At 49.6% G+C, this 17,194-nt stretch overlaps 1 protein-coding gene across 2 annotated transcripts in view; it reads left to right on the forward strand.

The window, feature by feature from the left end:
- Positions 1-3,946: 3,946 nt before the first annotated feature.
- The window catches only part of VSX2 (visual system homeobox 2), a 28,254-nt gene continuing 15,006 nt past the window's right edge, over positions 3,947-17,194 (forward strand). For both annotated transcript variants that reach the window (XM_068165516.1, XM_068165517.1), the window contains exons 1-3: positions 3,947-4,405; positions 5,711-5,795; positions 8,769-8,892. In XM_068165516.1, the coding sequence (XP_068021617.1) occupies positions 3,967-4,405; positions 5,711-5,795; positions 8,769-8,892 (648 nt within the window). In that variant the 5' untranslated portion in view covers positions 3,947-3,966. The remainder of the gene's footprint in view (positions 4,406-5,710; positions 5,796-8,768; positions 8,893-17,194) is intronic.

Raw genomic sequence — 17,194 nt, forward strand, 5'->3', positions numbered from 1 at the left:
AGCTGTAGTCACTCTTCATGTCTCAGCAGTTTTTATTAGTACAGCAAGTATTTGTTCTTGTCATATTAGCATTATCATGTCCTATATCCATCTACAGTGCAACATATGGTGGAAGGATAATGTGAAAATGCCTGGTGCCTGCAACTTCAGTAGATCACCAATGCTTCCCAAAGTTAAAGAACACAGCTAAAATAAAAACCAACTGGGAGAGACCTCTCTTCAAGGTAATTTCCCCACACACAGGATTTGGAAGGAGATAGGTAGGAGCTGCATGGTCACTTCCACTGGGAGGAGACCAGGACAAGAGAGGATATGCTGGAAGGACCCAAAAGCCATTGTGGAGGAGATGGAAGAGCACAGTGAGATCAAGTCTGTGACTTAGTGGTGTGAACCCACCAAAGTTTGTCTAGACAAAGAGCGAGGCAGATTTGAGGCAGGTGCTGAATGAAATGACACACAATACAGTGGAGGAGAAAGGACACTCCTCTGCAGACTAAGGGCTTGATGAGAAACACTGCTTCTAAGTGTGATTCAGGATGTCCACGGACACAGAAGGAGGCTGTGAGGAAGTTGAGACTGGATAAAGAACCAAATCAGCCCAATATGTGTGCTCTGGATAAAGGATACGTTTGCAAACAGAAATGGGAGAAGTGGAGAAGTTCAGCATCAAGGATAATGCAGCACAACAATGGAAGAAGGCAAAAGATGAACTGAATCAGGAAAATGTGTGAGGAGCTGAGGTTGCTGAGGTTCCTCTCTGCAGGAGATCATCTGAGCCATTTAGCTGAGGAAAGCTCAAATAAATGCAGAATTCCTTCTGGTCATGACAGGTTGAGAATGTTGCCAGATATTAGTCACAGAAGTACTGACTTATAAGTAAGTATTGAAATCTAAGTTCAGTTGCCTAATCACTAAAGCTTTCAGAGAAGCAAAGAGAAGAACAAGCAAAGGCATACTGAAAAGCAGACAGCCAAGCTCTGAGTTTTGCAGCTCAGCAACCAGAGGCTCACAAGTAACTTGGCAGAGGGGACCAAAGCTGTCCTCACAGCTTTGGAGGTAGGGTCAGGATATGCAGGGTCCCACTGGGTGACATTCCACTGCAAAGCCAGCAAGACACTGCTGTGGGCAGGTGATGGAGTGTTAGGAACAAAGCAATGAAAACATCAAGAGACTCCAGTAGGTATCAGCAAGACCCTGCTGCTATACCTCCACAGCCTGGCAGTGCTCTGGGCATTAACTTTTTTTCTGAACTACAATACTTGCTTCAAATCACCAGTCAAGGAGGCACAAAGTGATCAAGGTGACAAATGCTGCAGAGCAGACCTCTGCCTGAAGGGAGGTTGTAGCCAGGTGGGGGTTGGTCTCTTCTTTCAGACAACCAGCACCAGAACAAGAGGACACAGTCTCAAGCTGCACCAGGGGAGGTTTAGGCTGGATGTTAGGAAGAAGTTCTTCCCAGCAAGAGAGATTGGCCATTGGAATGTGCTGCCCAGGGAGGTGGTGGAGTCACCATCCCTGGAGGTGTTTAGGAAGAGACTGGATGGGGTGCTTGGTGCCATGGTTTAGTTGATTAGATATTGTTGGATGATAGGTTGGACTCGATGATCTCGAAGGTCTTTTCCAACCTGGTTAATTCTGTTCTATATTCTATATTCTGTATTCTATATTCTATATTCTATTCTATTCTATTCTATATGCTCTGATGGGCTTGTCAAGTTTGGCTCTGTGGCAGCACTCCTTGAGGTGTAGAAAAATGTTGTCATACTCAACTAACCCACACCTCTGTACCTGTCCTCTGTACCTGTCCAGAGCTATGTCTGAAGGAAAGAGGGGGAAGGGTGGTACACAAAGAGCATTGAGAACATGGGCTCAAGTTGAGAAGCAGCCCCTGTGCCTACTCTGTGTGAGCCCTGGGCAGTTCTATAGGCAGAGCTATGGCATGCACCTTCTCACACCAATGCTGATAATACCAGAGGGAGCTGCTACACTTCAGAGGGCTTCAGGTCTGATGGTCTTGGTTCTGCAGCAGACTGCAGCCTGGGGTCTTGTAATCTGAATAATGGAGAACTGAACAGAAATGTGTGGTAAGGATCTGTTTCTGGAGAAATTTGGAGCTGTTTCTGGAGAAATTGAGAATTAAAGGAATATTTTTTTCTGAATAACTTTTTAGCAACCTGATAGCTTCAGTTTTTACTTTAACAGACTCAGCCGCGCTGAGGCAGGGCTTGTGTAACTCCAGGCTGAATGCCAGGAAAGGAAATTGTGTACCATACCCGGGGAGCCCCAGATGGGTGGGACAGAGGGCAAACCATGCCTTAGCTAACACAGGTGGGACACAGACAAGGTTTGAAGTGACAGGATGGCTTCTTATGACCCTGTAAGGCCTGTGTCAGATCCTCCCCACCTTCTAGGCGTGAAGCTGTCTGCACAAGGTCAGCTCACTGATACAGGCTTTTGATAGGAAAGACATGGAAGGAGCCTCAGCAGCAGTTCCCCCTCCTTCACTTGGCAGCTGCTTTTAGGCTGAGGCTCTAATTCCTAGCCTGAGTTACATTGCAGCCACATGAATACCTGGCTCTGCAGCCCACCTGGGGTCTTGGCTTACTGTCTTGAACTGGGATCTGCCTCATCCCAACAACTTGTCTGGTGATTCGGACTGGTGGCTGATCCCAGTGGCTACAGTCCCTCCTTGTCTTGCTCAAGTACGGTGGGATGGGGCCCTGGCCAGAGGGGTAACCTACTTTGATGATTATGTTATCATTCTTGGCTCACAACTCCCTGTCCCTTTGGGAACAGCTGGCCCTTGAAGCCCCCTGGCAGTCTTGAATTTCAACTCTTATGAACCATTTCCACCACTGTGGATGCACAAGTTGCTTTACAATCACAGCAGGAAATATGTGTAAAACCAAGTTGACACATGACTCCCTTACAGCTCTAACAGGAGATGGCCTCAGCCATGCTGCCCTCAAAGTGGAGGTGTCCTCAGTTTGCTCAGGGAAGGTGTGATATCCAGCATCTGTAGCAGTCCCAGTTCATTGGCAAACCAAAACCCTAAATCAGAACTTGCTGAGCAGGTAGGAGATGGCCTAGGGAGAGTCAAAATCCCTTGTGGTCATTCTGGATGGATCCCCCCAGTTTTGGAGACAACCAGCTTCAGGAGCTGTGCTGTGGACCGCTATGACAGTTAAGGTACATACTGTGGTGGAGCTGTTGCCCCAGGTAGAATGAAACAGAAAATGTGCTTGGCTTTCTCTTAGTTTAATGTCTTTAGTTGGGATAGGGCTGGCAGGGATGTGTGTGGTGTCTTGCCCATGGGTAGTGAAAGATGCTCTCAGTTCCTATGGAACTGTGTGGCTGGCTCCTGGGCAGGGGTATCTGGAGTCCAAGCAGCTAGTCTACCACCTCTGATGACATCAAGATGGATGTTTCTTGGAAATACAATGTTTTCAGCTCTACACTTTCAGGGAACACAGCTCATCTTTAATCTTTTGGTTTCCTCCATGCACCCTTATTTCCCTGCTGACCGAATAGGAGAGGAGCAAGGAAGCCGGGGATGCTGGTATTTGCCTACATGGTTTCTTGGCACATCTCTCCTCAGAGGCCTTTGCCTTAGCCGGGATGGAGCCGTGTTTATGAAAGCGCGGATGCCTCCATCCCTTCCCAGCTCCATTGCCCCAGCACGGCTGGAGGCAAAGCGGCTCCGAAGCCTGCCCGCCGGGGCGGCCCTTCTCGGTGCGGGGGCAGGCGGCGGCCCCAGTCCGCCGGCGGGCACCGGCCTCAGCCCGCCGAGCAGCGGCCCCACCGCCGCCGGTGCCGGCTTTTTGGCATCCCTAATCGCGGCTGGCCCCTGTGATTGGCTGCGCGGCTCTGACCCCGCTCGGGCTCCCGGCTGGGCGGATAAAAGGGGCCTGAGCCGGGGGCTCCCAGGCATTCCCGGAGCGGGCACCAGGGACCGCCGGCCGCAGCATGACAGGCAAAGCGGGCGCGGCACTGGCCCCCAGCCTGCCCGGTAAGCCCAAGCCCGACGGCGCGGCCGCCACCCCCGCCGCCCCGCCACCGCCTCCGCCACCCCCCGCGTCGGGGGCCAAGCCCAGCTCCGGGCCCACCCCTCCCCGCTGCACCGGCTTCGGCATCCAGGAGATCCTGGGCTTGAACAAGGAGCCGCCATCGCACCCTCGGGCCGCCTTGGACTCGCTGCCCGCCGGGCACCTGCTGGCGGCCCGCTCCGTGCTCAGCCCCGCTGGGGTGGGCGGCGTGGGCATGGGGCTGCTGGGTGCCAGCGGCATCCCCGGGTTCTACACACAGCCCACCTTCCTGGAGGTGCTCTCCGATCCCCAGAGCGTCCACCTGCAGCCCCTGGCCCGGGCCCCCGGGCAGCTGGACAGCAGCCAGACGGCCAGCTCAGGTAAGCACGTCCCCGGTCCCTGGGGACTCACGGCACCCCGCCAGCGCCGACACCCGCCCCCAGTATCCGCCGACACCTGGCGCCCCGGTGGGAGGCCCCATGACCCGTGGCGGGAAGGCGATTTCGTTTCAGTCCCGAGGAGGAGAGGGGCAGGCGGGCGGTACTGTGTTCCCTGCTCGTCCGGGGCTGCGGCTGCAGTATGATGGCGCAGCCAGAGGCACCCGGTCTAGGGATGCACGGACACCCGGAGGATCAGGTCCCCCGTGGTCCCGGCAGCCCCAACTCGTTGCCGGGAAATTAGGGGCCGCCGGGCATCCCTTTCCTAGACGGCAGCAGCAGCCGCCCGCAACCCTGCTCGCAGGCCCCGCTCCCAGGCCGGCTCTGGTTCTCCTGGAGAGGCAGGCAGCAGCGCCCTTTCCCAGCCCCGGGGACGACCTCAAGCCTCCTCCCGGGAGCAGCCGGAGCCGTCCGACGCGGTGCCCGGCCCAGGCGGTGCCTGCCGCTCCCGCCGGGCATGCCGGGCAGCCCGGGGCCGGTGCCGGGCGAGTCGGGGAGCGCCGCGGGCAGGAACGGGGGCCTGAACGCGGGGCCAGCCCCGGTAGGACACAGCGACACGCATCGAATTGAGGGTCCCGCTTCTGCCCCCTCGGATGCTCCTTTGGGGCACAGGCAATATCACCCTCCCCTTAACAAGCTCCGGCATAGACACCCCTGAGGAGCGGAGGGCCGCTGGCAGACACCAGTTCTTCCCGGGTTTGTTTTCCCCACCTTGTAGCTCCATAAACAATTTTTTTTTTTCCTATCTTTTAAAATTTTAATTTTTTCCCCCCCCTTCCGCCCTGCTCCGTTTTTTCTGCGGGCAAGTACAGAATCCCCAGGCCGGGCAGGTGGCTGTGGGTGCCCGGCAGTGGGGAGGGGGTTGCAGCTCCCCCTTTCTCCTACGGTTTTGTTGTGCTTGCCGGGCTCTACATTTTAGCAGCGCGACAACAGCAGCCCCAGCAAACGACTGCGGGGGAGATGGGGGAAAGCGAGACCCCGGTCCCGGCTCGGAGCCTTCCCTATCTGGAGCGGAACGCCCCAAACCTCCAGAACCGGGAGCAGCACCGGTGCCGGCACTAGGAGCAGCGCTGAGGCCGCTCTGAGGTGGAGGGAGCGGCCGTCCGCGGGCCCCGTCCGCGGCGCGTTCACAACGAAGCCTTCGGCTAGAGCCACCGGAGGCAGCGGAACCACCGGGCCTTGCCCTGGCCGGGGTTCCCCGGCGGGGAGAGAGCCTCAAGCCCACGGCCGCTGCCTGTGTCTTCGCAGATTCCGAAGATGTCTCTTCCAGCGACCGGAAAATGTCCAAATCCTCGCTAAACCAGAGCAAGAAACGAAAGAAGAGGCGGCACAGGTAAGCGAGAGCCCGCCACCCCCTCCGGCTCCCGGTGCGCCCCTCCCCAGGGTACCGGGCACCGGCAGTGCCGAGCTCCGGCCAGCCTGACCCGCTCCCGCCCCGCTCCAGCACGCAGTGAAATACTCGTCCTGACACAGGCAGCCGGAGAGCCCCGGCGTCCTTGTGGATTCTTCCTTATTTTTCCTCTCTCCCCATCCAAAATGAATGGGATTTGGGGACGTGCCGTTAGGGAGCAAAGGCGATCTGCCACAGGTGTACATTTCATTTAATTTTGATGGCTGCGGATCTTGGTATCCCGAGCCGCAAACCCGCGCAGCCCATGAGCATCTGGGCAGGGTACAGATCACTATTGTCGGGGCAGGGGGTTGTGGGGTGTGTGTGTGGGAAATTGCCAACTTGTCCGAAATAATCAAACCCATCCCTTGGGCTGCATGGAGTAATCTTAATAGTGGTTATCAGCAAGAGAGAATTTCTGTAATTGATTTACTTATTTTATTGCTTGTAAATAAATGTGGGGGTTGGGGTTTTATTTTTGCAATAGATTAAATAATTGAGAATCAGACACAGCCTGCGGGGAACCTGCAAACGGCTGGGAAATTGGTTAAGGAAAGGGTGACCCAGCTCGAAAGATCCAGAGGGAAAACGCTTTCCCCTCGGGAGCTTTCCAGATGATAGACTTTTGCCTGACTTCTCCCACAGTTAAAACAGAATTGGATGGTCTGCTCCTTAAAAACAGAAACGAAAAATCCCGTGCTGGGATTGCAGTGGCCACAGAGTCAGGACAAAGGAAGGCCAGACACCATCACCAATTTAGGAATAATTAAATCAATCCTGCCACGATGCAGGAAGGGTGGATTAAAAGATGCCCCAGTGAAAGCTTAGCAGGACGCGTGGTGGAAGGAGAACGACTATCCCAGGACGCATCCTGCTATGTGTGCAATGGGAGTATTGCTCTGGATGGCTCATCCCAAACCCATAGTCTCTCTCCAGGCAAATGCTCCCAGTTTGGGTGCTGTGGAGTAACTACGGGTTCGTTTTCTTTGTGGACCAAACAGGGCTGGCTGAAAACATAGCTGGTGCTGGTGTACAGGTCGCTGTCTGGATGGGAGAGAGGAAACAAAATTCAGATTTTTGTTTTGTTTTAAATTGTGGGTGGAAACAGACCTGCAGCACTGAGCTGTAGTTGTGTATTCCGTAGGAAGTGGTTATGAACTCCACATGTACCGAGAAAGGGCTGGGAGATGTCAGAGCAATAGTCTGCAAATAGCTGTAGGACGGAAACACCGAAAGAAACCAGGGGCTACCCAGGGATTCGAGCTAAAAGGGAAAACTTCAGCTGCATGTCAGGCAAACCCTTTCTGCCAGTGAGCCTTGCTGGGCTTCTGCGCTCATGTCAGAGAAGGGTGGAGAGGAATGCTTGAGATCTACACTGGATCAAAATTGGGATGTTTTTTTCCTTGTGTCTCAGGGAAGAAAATACACGAGTTCGTGTGCCTCTGCTGTCCCTAGAGCTCACAGATTTGTCGGAGCTGAAGGCAAACTGTTTGAAAAGAGAAATGTAGGTTCAGGAGTGAATGTAAAGAAGGGTCTGGTTTGCAGGCAGGTCCTTTGCATTTGCATGCTGCTTTCGTTAGTAATGCTATCGATCTGGTGGAATCCTTTTGCTTCTGAACAGTAGAGGATATTTCTGAGATTTTCTCTTCATGCTCTCTGGAATTGCAGGGCGTTTCTGAAATCCAGATGCACGTTAGAAAGACTTCTGGTTTTATTTCCCCCCCCCCCCCCCCTTCTTTCCTTCCCCCTTTCTGGGAGCCATGTGTTTCTTAGTTTAATAATATATTGATACATTTACTTTGAACAAAGGCTGCAGTTCATTGTTGTTTTGCTTGTCATTGGAGTGTTGTCAGGTTCTCTCTCTCTCTCTCTCTAGATATATGTGTGTTTATATATCTATATCTATATAATCTATATCTATATCTATCTATATCATCTATATCTATATCTATATCTATCTATTTTACCAGGAGGGTTAGAGGGTGGGAGTTTTAACCCTTCTGGAATGGAAGTGGTCCAGGACCTTTCATCCATCCCCTAGAGAAGGACCTTTCATCTGTCTCAGCTTTCCAGATGCTGATTTTTCAATCTGGTTGTCCCAAGCTGAGAACTAGCTGTGCAGAGGCAGCTTGGGCTGCTGCCTGCCCAGGCTGGTCCAGGAGGATTTCCAGGAGATAATGGGGTAATGTCAACTGGCAGGGAGCAGCTAATGGGATATTGGAGTGGAAGCAACCAGGGTAAAGGCAGAGGAAGGGAGTTGGCGCTTCCTCTTGTTGGGAAGGACTGATGAAAAGCAGTGGGGAGCAAAGTGGATAAAACCTCTGGAAGATTTAGCCAAGGCACAGGGCTCCCGTGGGGTCATTATTTGCTCATGTAGACTGAGGAGGGTAAGGACCAGCAGCTGGGGAAGAGCTCAACACCTCTTCAGGCAAGGTGCTGAGGAGATGCTGCTTTATCTCAGTGTGACTATCAATGGGTTAAGAAACCTCTGGATGCAAGGGGAGGAGGGGGTTAGTTTTAAGCCAGGCAGGGGATGACTGTGTTTTCCTGTCAGAGCAGGGGTGAGGGATAGGGACACCCCCCAGGATGCTCACAAGAGGCAGCAGGGTCTGAGATGTAAGAGCAGCTGCCACCGCTGCTGGTTGTGGGAGCTTGATGCTGGGGAAGGACTGTCTCCAGAGGAAAGTCCCTGAAGGGAAGGTGATTTGTAACTGTTTAAAATGCTGTCTTCTGTCATTTTCTGGTTTCCCTTTCACCCTGGCACTTGACCTTTTGTGCACAGAAACACAGGAGATAGGGAGAAAGCTCTGTGTTAGCAGGTTACCTGGGTTTCTCTAGCTTCTGTGTCCATTTCTTTGACTTCACTGTCTTCGTTTCTTCTTACATTTTTTGATCAAAGAGTTTTACTCCCCTCAGGACAATCTTCACATCCTATCAACTGGAGGAGCTGGAAAAGGCCTTTAACGAGGCCCACTATCCTGATGTATATGCTAGAGAGATGTTGGCCATGAAAACGGAGTTACCAGAAGACAGGATACAGGTAATCATATCTCTTATCCTGCTCCTCTCAGCCATGTTCCTCCCTTACTGAAGAAAAGCTAGTGGCCTGGGAAGGCTGACATTGCTCTGAATAAGCCTCCCCAGCCTGTGTACTCCCCTGCTTTCCATTGGTAGGCAGCCAGATCAGCTGCTCGGGACAGATTTGTGTTTGGTGTTTGTATGTCAACATGTGCTGTACCTGGTGTGTGGTATCACAGTATCACAGTACATTAGAGCTTGGAAGGGAGTCATTGAGTCCAACCCCCTCTGCCAAAGCAGGGTCACTTAGGGCAGTGAGCACAGGAATGCATCCAGGTGGGTTTTGAAAGTCTTCAGAGAAGGAGATTCCACAACCTCTCTGGGCAGCCTGTTCCAGTGCAGTACCAGTGGTGATTTGTTGTGTTTTGTTGGGTTTTGGTGTTTTTTCTTTGGGGGGGTGGGGGTGGGAGGGGAGGGGGGAGTGCTAGGGACTGGGTTACAAAGGGAATCTTAAATCACTGAAGGGAAAATGGTGTACAAGGAAAGACTGAAGCATTGCAAGGTCTTGGTGCTGTTGGCAAAAAAAGGTCTCTCAGAGACCAGGTCTGGGTGGGCTGTGAGGGAGGGAAAGAGCTCATGGCTGCTCCTTTGGGCACAGGAGGATGTACAGGGATGCCATAGGCAGCTAGTACTGCTGTGACTACTGCTACACTGACCACAGGGTTGGAATGATGGGTGAGTCTCACAAGGTGTGGTGTATGCACCATCTTTGCACTTTCATTGCCTTTGCTGCCTCAAGTGGAGCTTCCCTGAATATTTTTGGCACTAATTTTATTGTTAAAGATTTTTAATACTGTCCTGTCTTTGCTGGGACAGAATCAGGGGCCAGGCATTGTCTGCAGGCCATTAGCAGTTTGGAGTCAGCCAGGGCAGCTGACCTGAGCTGGCTCACAGGTGTATCCCAAACCATAAACAGCATGGCCAGTATAAAGAGGGAAGTTTGCTGAGCATAGGAGGGTTCTCTGCTTGGTTTTTTCCTGGTCCTTCTTTTCCTCCTTGTCCTGCTTCTTCTCTCCATCCCTGGAGGGGCTTGCTTGCTGTTCTACTCCTGAGGACTACCTTCCAATTTATTGTGACTACTGCATATTCACTGGGCTAAGTATAACTTTGTTTACTTTGTATTGGCATTGGTATTAGTTTGGCTTTTTCACTAAACCTGTTTTCATTTCAATCCATGAATACCCTCTCCTTTTCCCAATCACCCTTCTCAGCTGATACAGCAACTGCTAGAGTTTAGCCCCAGATATGGGCTAAATGTAGCCAAATGTTTGGGTTTTAATTGCATGCCAGTCCTGTTGTGCCACTGTGAGGAGGTAGAATGAGGCTGTGTGGAGTACTGCTGCTGTGTGGTGAATGCTCTGGCAGTAAGGAGCAGCTTGAGCTGCAGGGCTGTGCCAGCAGCGGTCTCTGGTGTGCATGGCAGCCAGGGTGCAAGCAATCATTGCTGCCCAAAAAGCTGGAGAAGACTTACAGTTGCTGTGTACGTTGTGGCAGGCACAATGTACTTGGACAGAACAGACGTGATGGTCACAAGGGTGGACTCCAGCAGCTTCTGCAGCCTCCCTCCTCCCCATGCTCAGCTCCTGCCAGGTTGCTGCACAAGGCACAGGGCTGCAATGGCCAAGCCTGTGACCCATTTCTGCTGGTGCAGGTGATGTTTCTTGGTTGGCTGGGGCTTAAACCAGCCTGGTCCGTGGCAGTGGTGCATAGTAGTTTCTACAAGAGGGATTGGCCTGAGTGCCATGTAGTACTGGGAGGGTCCTGGTGTCCCTAGTTCCTCCTTCTGCTCAGTCCCTCAGGCTTGCCTAGCACTAATCAGTGTCTTCAGCCCGTATTCTTTGTTAACGAGACAGCCCAGGAGGCTGCTCCCTTGTGACTTTGGAGGGTAGTTCGGAGAGCACTTAGCAAGGTAACAATGATGCTGGAGGCTGATGAGGCATGACCCTGTGCAGGGACGGGACAAACCCTCCAAATAAAGTGCAGCACTTTTCCCCTCAGTCTTGAGCCTCCCTCACTGCCCTCATTCTTCTGCTCAATCAAGAGTGACGTTTTTATGAAAGAAAGTTGTGCTTCCTATCCTGTTGTTCAGGCAGGACTCTTGGTGACCTAACAGCTTGTAGATGACCTGCAAGCTGACAGGATTTCCACTGGTCTTCAGAATAATGGTCTGTCATCTGAAACCTTACCTGATGCATTAGGTTTTTTCTCAGAGCAATAGGCTCTGATGAATCATAGAATACTAGGCTGGAAGGGACCTCAAGGATCATAGACTCCTACATCTGGTCTAACTTTTCCTGGCAACAAAATATTCTTTTCCTCTAGAAAGAGTGATCTGACTGGAGAGTCACTTCTCTGTCTTTGACCCTGTAGGACATTAAGCTGGGGGAGATCTGGCAGGAGTGTAATGTTGCCTGGACACACCATCTGATGCTGGTTTGGAAAGAAGATCCTTTCATTCCCCATAAAGGGCCTTTGTAAGGAAGAAGTTCATCTAGTGCCACAGTGTATATTAAACTGCAGATGTACTATTTATGTGGGTGGACTTGAGGACCTTCATTATAGGTGAGGCAGAAGATGTTGAACAGAGACCCAGACAGTGCAGAGCTGGACACTGCTTCGGCATCTGGACCATTCTTCTATTGCTGAGGCTCAGTGTTTTATCTAATTTGGAAGTGAAATAGTGGCTACCATATCTTAGCTGTCACAGACTTGCCAGCATGTAATTGTGCAGCTAGCTAAGTGAACAACTACCTCCTCTTCCTCCACTGCAGCTTTTAAACCTAGGAGTGCTCCTTACTGTTGTCCCTCTGCCCCAGAGATCAAGGTAGACTTGGACAGCAGAAGCAGCCTGTGGTGTGGCTGTTCTGGATGTCAGGAGTTGTGAATGGTACAGATATTCCAGGAGAAGGTGCTTGTGTGTAACACTTTTGCTCATAGTGAACAGGGAAATCATAAGAAACAGCAGGATGTTTGTGGCATCTAGGAGACCATGAGCACCCTGCCAGGGTGAATGTCAGGAGTCATGTAGGAGTCCTGAGCACCACTGACCTTCCCAATGGCTCAGCACCCTATTGTCCCTTACCACACATTCCATTAAGTTCTCTTGCTCATACTTATTGTGTGTGTGTGTCCCAAGCCATGACAAGATGATCCCAAATCTTGGTCATGCTTCTTAATGATTCACCTCCTGTTCCTTTCAACTTTAGCCCTAGCCCCTTTCATATGATCCTGGTTCTTTTCCCCCTTGTTACGATGTTCACACTCTTTAAATAAACCTGAGCTATTTCTTCTCCTGGCTGTCACTTTTAGTTTTCATTATTGGTTAAGCAAGCTGTGAAGATCTTTTCTTAAATCATTCTTCATAAATCACACACTTAGTCTCTGGATCATGTGGTTGTTCTTTGAAGCCCATCCTGCCTGCCACTCATCCTGGAGATATGGGATCACATGCCTACATCTGCACACGGGGTGTGTTCACACCACTTCAGCTGGATTTCTGAGTCCTTGCTGAAATGGCCTCAGATTATTACCAGGTTCTTGCTTCCATGTCTATTTATTTCTTTTCAAACACAGTCACTTCCAGCTTTTTTGTTTTAGACAACTTGGGGGGGTTTGTCCTCAGGTTTTTCCCTTCAGTCTTCTGGATTTCATGGGGCATTTTATCAGTTTTGGCTAACAAGCACAGTAAAAGCCCTCCCAGCTCTGACACTGGCAAGAGTGGATGTTGAAGAAGAATAGGAGAGCAGAGCAGAGCAGCTGTCTAATAATAATGATGGTTGCTGACTACTTGGGCAACCTCCCCCTGCTTTTGAACCCATGTAAATATCTTCATTTTTGGCAGCAGACCTGCATGAGTGAAGAAAACCTTGCTTTGAATCTATTAGCATCATTTGATGCCTCTTGGAAGATACAGCTGATTAAAAATATTAGGAAACAGGGAATAAATATTTAATTATTTCTTGTCATCATCACTTGTTTTATTTTTTCCCCTTGCCTGAGTTTCTGACTGCTCAAGGGAGCTTTATAGTTTTGCATTTTCACTGGAGCTCGTGGTTCACTCTCACCGTTCAGTGTTGTTCTCTCCCCCCTTATAGGTCATTAATGGTAGTGTTTGCTAAGATTTTTGTGAGCATCACATGCTGTGGACTTGCACAGCATTTCATGTGGATTCCCACTGGATCCACACCTAAGAGTGACATCTATCCCTTATTTTCATTCATGGAATTATTTCTCAGGAGGTAGTAGTCAAAGGGAAAGTAAATCACCTATGAAATTCAATATGAAAGTGACATTCAAAGAGCACAATTGAGAGAGTGATATATAGGAACTACTGGCATTAAAACCTCCAGCAGAGCACTATAAATAGCCATCAGAATCCAAAAAAGTTATGGGTTTGAGAGGCAGAGCATTAAATTCAGGGGGAAAAATATTCAAATCCTCCATTTAAAAGAAGATGAAGATGTTTGGTCTTTTTCCAAGGCAGCAGGCTTGCACTTTGCATGCATCTTCCTCCCATATTGAGCTGGCTGCTCCTGGAAGGAAGGTGAGATTCCTGTTGTTGGGCAGCATGGGGAAAGAACTTGATTTTCCTAGTGAGGCACTTGGCACAAGTCAGGCTAGATGCCACTAGATGCCATTTTTTGCAAGATGCTTGGAAAAGACTGCAGCAATCAGTGTATTTGTGAGAATAGTCAGAGGAGTTGAAGTGCTGCTGTTAGGACAAACCCAAACCATTGTGTGAAATCCAGGTGAGGTAAGTAGATTCCTGCAGGGAAGTATATAGTGCACAACTTAAGGTATTCAGAATGGCCTCAAGCTGACAAGTATCCTGGCATCTGACTTAAACCAGTGTGCTTCTCCTAACAGGAAAGTGTAAGGTGTAGATTTTGATGTTATCCCTATTGAATTTATTAATGTGTGACAGCTCCAAACCTGAAACACCAATATCCACAACACAAACATGAAGTAACAGTGCGATTATCAAATGTGTGTGTGTGTGGTTTGCCATTAGGGTACTGTCTCCTCCTGATCAAGTAAATCAACAAGTCAGTTCAGTATCATGAGGTCTGTGGTGACAGGTTGGACTCGATGATCTTTGAGGTCTTTTCCAACCTTAGGAATACTGAATAGGTAACAAAGGAAAACAAAGAAGGGGCTGTGGGTGGGTGAGTGGGTGTGGTGTTGGAATATCCTGACTGCCATTAAGGGGAGACTATATTCACCATTTTTAGGGGAAGGAATCAATTAAAGAAGAGAATAAAAGTACCAAAACCTGTCAGTCCTTGTTGTTAATGATGTGGATGAGGAAATTTGGGATGAAGGAAATTGCTCATGTAAGTGAAAGGAACCCCAGCTGGTGCCATGAGTGAGGAGGTGTGGGGATGGCGTATCCAGCAAGATTTGTCAGGCAGCTGAGAGGTCCATTTTGGCTCAAACCAAACCAAAGCCAACCTAAACTCTGATTCAAGGCATGTTGGGTTAGCTGCTATCAGAGGGAAAGGTTGATACCCAGAATGTTTTTCCAGGAAAAGATGCTTCAGTCTTGCAAAACCATTCTGTAAGGCAGGACGTGATTTGGAAAGACCTGAGGAACCTGCAGGAAAAGTTTGCTGTATGGAGCTTTAGCAGCCCTGGCTTCTACCCCTCCCATGAGGTTTTTCCTGCTTGCTGCAGAGTGTTGTAGTCCTAATCCCATGGCATAAGTGTGGCATGGGGATGATTGCTCCATGCAGTTCCTGACCCATCCTGTGCCTGGAATGGCCGCCAAGGGATTTCTCAGTGCTGCAGGAAGTAGTGGTGGGGATATTTTCCTCTAAGCTTATGCTTGTCACTATTACTCTTATTGAGTGAATTTCTGTCTATTCTTGCTAAAACTTTGGGTGACTCTCACACTTAAAGAAAGGCCAGCAGGAGGCACAGCACCAGCAGCTTCCCACCTGTATCTCTACAGAGCACGCTGATGGAGATGGCGTAGCTGGAGGGAAATTACTAGAGTGATTAGGGTGGTTGGAGGTAAATGACCAAGGTGATGGAGAAGCTCAAAGTGCCCCTGCTGTCTGAGCCAACCTTTCCCATATTTTAATGTGTTTTAATATTATTTTTTTAAAGAACCCTGCAAACTCTGCAAGAGGTTAATCATGAAACAGAGCGGAGCAGCTACTGCTGGCTACCACTGCCAATAACTCCAGAGCGCTGGGGCAAGCCATGGCAGTGTGATACCAGAGAAGTGTCATTAACTTCCCCTATGTTTTTGGAAATGGAGGAAGTGTACAAGTGAGAGTAATAAAACTAATCAAATTTACTGGCTTGGGGAGAATATTATTATGAGTGCTTCTTGTGGCGTATGGTGCGTCTCTGCCTCCGTGTCTTTAATTGGTATGTGAGGAGTTCATCCACTTTGCTGCCTCTTCAATAACCTGCTTGTTTAGCTGATTTAAATTCATATTCATTTCCATTTTTCAATTAAGAGTGGTTTAATTTGGCCCTTTCTGTAATGGATTGCTTTCATTACCCTTTATCTATGGCCAGTTTGCAGTCCATGTGCTAGAACTTTGTTTACAAGTTAATTACCAGAGCTGCAAGCAGAGGGGCTGGGTGATGGGCAAGAGCAGGGGCCCAGGCAAGCCTTCCCAAAGAGATTACTGCCCAAGAAGTCTTACACCATATGCCTTTGGACAGAGGGGAAAAATGTGGCAAGAGACAGGAAGGAAAATGGTGGAGAGGTAACATTTCTTCAGCTTACTGTGAAGTGGGGACTCTTCTGCTTGTTTGTAGACCATGCAGGTTACCTGCCCAGCTTACCCTTCTACAGCCCCAGCTGTAGGTGCTGCTTAAAAGGTGTATTTTAGTGCAGAGATGGAAGTAGAGAGGTATGACTATTTTATATACCACCTTGTTTTATAGCACTTGATTCCTCCATGTTCAGTCACGGAGTTGCTTCAGCCACTGGCAAATTCTGTAAATGGGACAGAAAACCAAATAAACCCAAATTTCCCTGTCCTTGCCTTCTGCTCTGCTGTTTGGGGCTGTCACAGCATAAGGCACAGTGTGGTTCTGGGGTCCTCCTCTACAGTATCATGAGGGAAATGGGGCTTTGCAGTGACAGCTTCTTCCTTGTTCTCTCCATGGTGCGGCAATACCATCACTGAGGCTCAGATACCTTCGAGTGTTGGGACACTTAAGCTTCCTGTAAGAGGAAAAGCAGGCAGGCAACCAAATTTGCTGGAGCCCATTGCTGCTGAGTGCCTTGGCAAAGACTTTCCCCATTGTGGCCAGGACAATGTGGAATGGCTCTTCAGGCTTAATGCCAGGTTGTGACAACTCAAACTCTTTGCTTCATTTATGCCCCTGCTTTCTTAACAGCAGCAGTTTAAGAGCAATGCTTCTCTAGCTAGCCTGGGCACTGTGGCCCCTTGATAATTTAAGCTGTTCTGGAAATGCTGTCCTAAATCTGTGTGCTGGGAAGACTTGCATTCACTCCTCTTTTTAATGATGGACTTTCTTTTCTCTCCTCTGATACTGCTGCAGTTTTCCATAACTGATTTTTAACAAAATAATTGGGCTGCCCAGCAAGTTCAATAGTTAATTCCCTTCCAGCCTTAGGCTGCCTGGCAGAGGGACCCTCTGATGGTTGTGTGCTTGAGTTTTCCTTTAATGACCCTTTATCATAAAGTTTTCCTCCTTTCCTCACTTTGAATAGAGATTTTTTTTGAACAGTTCAATAACACAGGCACTTTAGACACACAGTTAATTTACTCTACCCTTTATTTCTTAATGGATCTATTTTTTTTTCCCCCTGTACTGTTTATCTTTTACCCTGATACATCACAACAAGTTCTTCTGGTTCTTCTCTGGCAGCACGAATCTTCCTCTGCCTTCTCACTGTTCTGTTGGGGGGTTTGGGTGGGTGTTCTGCAAGGCAGGTTTTGCCCAGGCTGCTGCAGAAATACAAAATTATACTACCATTTGCCTCAGGCACCAAGCTGTTGAGAAGTCTGGTCCTCAACAGATGTAGAGATGACTCTCATCTTCCTGTGTGCAGGGCTGGCAGGTCCTTCTGTGGAACAGCAAAGAGAAACTGAGTTTGAAAGCTGACTGTTGCTACAGTAACCTACAGCGAAGGTGGCTTCCAGACACTGCCTTCATCAGAGTCTATAAGAAAGCTTTAAGTGCTCTTCTGTCTACTCTGAGCAGCACTGCCCTGAGGGCAGCAAGAGATGTTTAGTTTAGGACCTGCCTCGTGTGAGAAACAGTTTTCTTCCTAC

The sequence above is a fragment of the Melanerpes formicivorus genome, unplaced genomic scaffold (assembly GCF_026170545.1).
Source record: "Melanerpes formicivorus ecotype bairdi unplaced genomic scaffold, bMelFor1.0.p_v2 SCAF_90, whole genome shotgun sequence".
Classification (NCBI taxonomy): Eukaryota; Metazoa; Chordata; class Aves; order Piciformes; family Picidae; genus Melanerpes; species Melanerpes formicivorus.